Genomic DNA, 4,448 nt, shown 5'->3' with positions numbered 1-4,448 from the left:
ATAATATATATATATATATATATATATATATATATATATTCGTGACATAGCAGAGCATCTGGAATTGTACATCAGGTCTGTGGTAGGAAGTGTGATATGCCAGTGACACCTGCAAAATGCCATCATCTTACTCTCAACTGAATGATATGATTCTTCCCTCAAGAGGACAGGCCTCCATGGTCCACCACCCCAGTGGCTAGAAACTGATAAGTGGTAAGGACTCCCATACTCCACTAAAGAAAGGGGGAAAAATGCATTGGAGATTCTGAAGGACTGCACCATTGGAGACAGTGCAACTGGTGACCACAATACTCTATTTTGAAAAGCAAAGATACCCCACCAACGGAGTCAATCAAGCAAAACTTGGTGGCATCTGGAATTGTACATCAGGTCCAAAATAAGAAGAGTCTCAATGCTACAGAGCATCAGAGATGGTCAACAATCTCTGTCTGCTTTACTCATGTTAGTCCATGAGTGTACAGTCCGAGACAAACACATTTACGAAGCAAAAAACCACTAGAGAGAACTACTGGCAGTCCTATGGAACACCCAATCTATACAGTGTGCATAAATCAAACCTGCAATGTAAAATCATAGATAACAATGAAACAGACACACACAACCAACACCTGGCAGCATCTGGAATGGTTACAATGTAATTGACATTGAGCATGGTCATAGGACAGACAGTGCAGATTTTCAAAAAAAAGTAAACCTGGTCAGGCACCATTTACCACAGAGTGAGATCTACAATACACTAGCCAAAAGGCCCCTGAAAACAGTAAGAAAAGCAACTTTTCATAATATCAAAATGCAAAAAATTAAATAAATAGTAAAAAAAAACAACTAAGGCACCACATGGAAAGCATTGATAAATCCGTGAGCAAAAACCAGCATACCTGAACAGTACTACTGTCAATCGTGAAGTAATTGATAAATGCAGATGTGAAGAGGGTACTGGTTACAATAGGAGTGGTGTTGCACTTCTACTGTTGGAGAGCTGCTGCATAATCATTTTCATGTGAATATGCAGAAGCAGGAGATGGAAGGCTAGTGGCATGCATTGAAAATTTGCACTAATAGTGCGCAGTGCTGGTTGAGAAAAGCTATTTTGTGAGTAGAGTTAAGATGTCATATTGGAAGCACAGCTTCTTAAAATGCTGATCTTGTAATGATGGAGATTAGCTGAGTTACAAGGATAAGTCAGTATAAGAAACAACTTCAAAAGCCATAGAGTTTACTTAGAATGCTTTTAAGTATCATAATACATGAAATTTTAATTTTAACTAACTCAATATTACATGGGCTGTATCATATAAAACTTGGTTGACATAGAGAACAATAAAGAGAAAATTAAATATTTGCAAAAACAGGTTCTCACCACCAGAGGCGCTGTACACGGTGAGAAACAAAAAATATCTACATTGTATGCATACACAATAATTCATACATGTACTGTAAAAGACCAAGTATGGGCCACCACCTGTAGGCAGACTGATAATCTTGCAGGATTTACTTGCTTTGTGACACATTAAAATAATAATAGAGGAATTCAACAAAGTTATACCTAACTACTGATAATACTTAAATCTTTGACGTGTGTATCTTATATTCCAATAACTCAAATAAAATGGTTATTGATAACTGGCTCTAATTATTAATAATAACTTTTCTATGTCATGTGCAAAACAATACACTAGAGCAGAGTGATTAGTGGAACTTGTCAGGTTCATTAATTGTTTACATTCAAGTAATCAATAATTCTCACATGAGACTTGGATAGTTGGAATAATCAAAAATATTAATAATTGGAGTCACTAATTTCAGAATATATAACATGACAACATTGTAGGTGGGATACTAAACTAAGTAAGATAACTTTATTATAATTGGTTGACTACTTCCTTCCTAAATACATAAACAAAAAGGATCAATAAACTAATGGCCACCAGGTTGAAGGATATGGTAAACTTACTTGACAGTTATATGGAGTTAAATTTACTGCCACTAACTCAATGTGGATTTAAAATTAAGGCAAGAATAAAACAGTACAACTGTCTTCTTTGGGTAAGTGGTATAAGATGATCATGTTTATATGAATTATATGAAAATTGCTGTAATACAATAAATTATGTTTATATTTACGTTCTGCAACTGACATGGTGTTCATTCTTTCAAGAAATAAATAACAACAACTTGCATGTAAACAGAAAAACAAAAGCAAACAACAGTTTAAATGTTTGTAAAATAAAATTCTGCAGTAGAAATTTGGAGAACATCTACTCAAGTACTGTATATACATTTTGCCTTCATTTAAAGGAGATCTGACATCATTCAACTGTACTGTGTAACTGATCTACTACGCTTACGTAATAAATAGGATTTCATTACAATGTGGTTTAAATTTATAATACAGGAACAGTAGTGTCCCATGTAATGAATATTTTAATAGGGGAGCTAAACTATAAATGGGTTAAAAAAATTTGTTGGCTGGTTCAGCCAAGCTCCAATGATAGCAAATAATAAAACTGAGCCCAAATTTTTCCAAACTTGTCATCTGAATGAACTAGTCTTGTAGAAACTCAGTAAATTAGAATCTTCTTAATAATCCAACAGTAAATGTCAGGGAGAATTTTTGAAAGCCAGAATGTGACAGGATGGCTGTGGCATATTCATTTGACTTTCTTGTTTAAAAATTGATAAAACAACAAGCTTGGAGACTATATATTTACATTATGGCTTAACATTATATAATATAAAAGATTAGTGCCAAGCTCAAAAGATCATACAGTTTTGAAATAAAATATAAAATGTGCAATTTGGAATGAAGAATTGTCATGTGATACAGAGAAGTGAAGATTGAAAATTTATCTAAATATTTCCTTTTAAAAGTAAAAAATTAAAAGTATTATAATATTGAAATTGAAATATAAACTATCTTTTGATGCCAAGTTTATAGACATACATTGATAATAAAGGAGTTTAACTCAATTTTGAATGTATGTCTGTAGAAAGATTGTCACATGCACACTTTAACCTTCCCACATACATAGGGTTAATTGATATAATCAATAACCTATACACAGTGATTACATTGATTAGTGTCATGTAAACTAATCAATTAACTGAAATTAGCTTTTTAGACTATTTCTGTTATCAATTATTCCAACTATACAAGTAATCATAATACAGCCATTATATTTGTTGTTCAGCACAAAGCTGCATAATGGTCTATCCATGCTTTGCCTACTGCAGGTATGAAAATCCAATTTTAGTGCTATAAGAGTTTTTTTTCAGGTTTGGGCCAGCATGTCCTGGTGACTTAGGTGGAGGGGATTGGATTTCCATAAAACTCAACTGGCCCTTTCTTTGCCATGGCAGCACCAAACATCACTTATTATTTTCTTTTGCTCAGAAAGGGGGAATGTACGTGCCATGATTTGACTGTTCTACTCGATTAAAAAATTCCACTAATGGCCCAGCTCTAGTGAAAATATCATTCAAATTCAGATTTCAAACAGATTTTTTTTTTTACCTTAGAACTTGCTATAGCTTAACAAAACTTTAAATTTCTCTAACACAACATTTAACCCTGGTTAACATTAAGGAGAAAATTACATATACATTATAGTAACAAATACAAAAAATGTAACCAAATATTACCAAAATCACCATCAAAAAGTTTCCTTTTCCTGGCATTATTAGTTTCCCCTTCTTTCTTGTCAGTGGCAACACAAGATGGCTGAGGTAGATTTGGACCTGGAGTTGGGGGTGGCTTGTTACTAAAGAAAGGCATCTTTAAGGCCTGAAAAATATTAGCTTACATTTATTTCTGTATATATATATATACATACACACACATACATACTGTTTTTCCAATATGGAATGGGATTTTTTTTATAAGGATGTTAACATTAGAACAATATACCAGTCCTGCACAACATTAAGTAATATTTTAGTTCAACCAAGTGATCTTACTCAACATGAAAATAGGATTGTTAGTGTAAATAAAATTAAAAAAAAAAGTATTATTAATAGAATATCAGGTTCTATTACTATAATTGTATATAACTCTATCCATATTTGTTGGCATCTTTCAAGTGTTAAGTGCACATCTGCATATCAACTTTCAAAACTTACATAGACAAAGATTCTAATTATTTCAACAGCTTTTTACTGAAAAATTTGTTGGCATTGGTATTTTATCATTTTGTAACATTTATTAAGTGTCATTTACAAAGAAAAATAAAAACAATTTCAAATGTACATTGCTGCAAAGTTCCAAAGAATGTCAACTGTAAACAATGCACTTACAGCCTTTTTTTAGAATTTTTCTGCCAAAGCAAAGGTATATATACACCTGAAAAAAAAGTTAAGCACCCCCAAATATTTTTCAGGATTGCTTATTGAAAATAAGGTTTAATTTTCATGATGTTGAGCAATGTTCA

The 4,448-nt window shown here is 32.5% G+C and overlaps 1 protein-coding gene across 1 annotated transcript in view; it reads right to left on the bottom strand.

The window, feature by feature from the left end:
• LOC106470177 (cyclin-dependent kinase 7-like) overlaps positions 1-4,448 on the bottom strand; it is a gene marked incomplete at its 5' end in the record, with an annotated part of 26,230 nt that overhangs the window by 3,605 nt on the left and 18,177 nt on the right. Inside the window, one exon of the mRNA XM_022398782.1 lies at positions 3,664-3,805. Coding sequence (XP_022254490.1) covers positions 3,664-3,805 — 142 coding nt within the window. The remainder of the gene's footprint in view (positions 1-3,663; positions 3,806-4,448) is intronic.

Source organism: Limulus polyphemus, unplaced genomic scaffold, assembly GCF_000517525.1.
Source record: "Limulus polyphemus unplaced genomic scaffold, Limulus_polyphemus-2.1.2 Scaffold3861, whole genome shotgun sequence".
Classification (NCBI taxonomy): Eukaryota; Metazoa; Arthropoda; class Merostomata; order Xiphosura; family Limulidae; genus Limulus; species Limulus polyphemus.
Note: the sequence above shows the minus strand (reverse complement) of the source record. Positions and strands in the feature narration are given on the sequence as shown.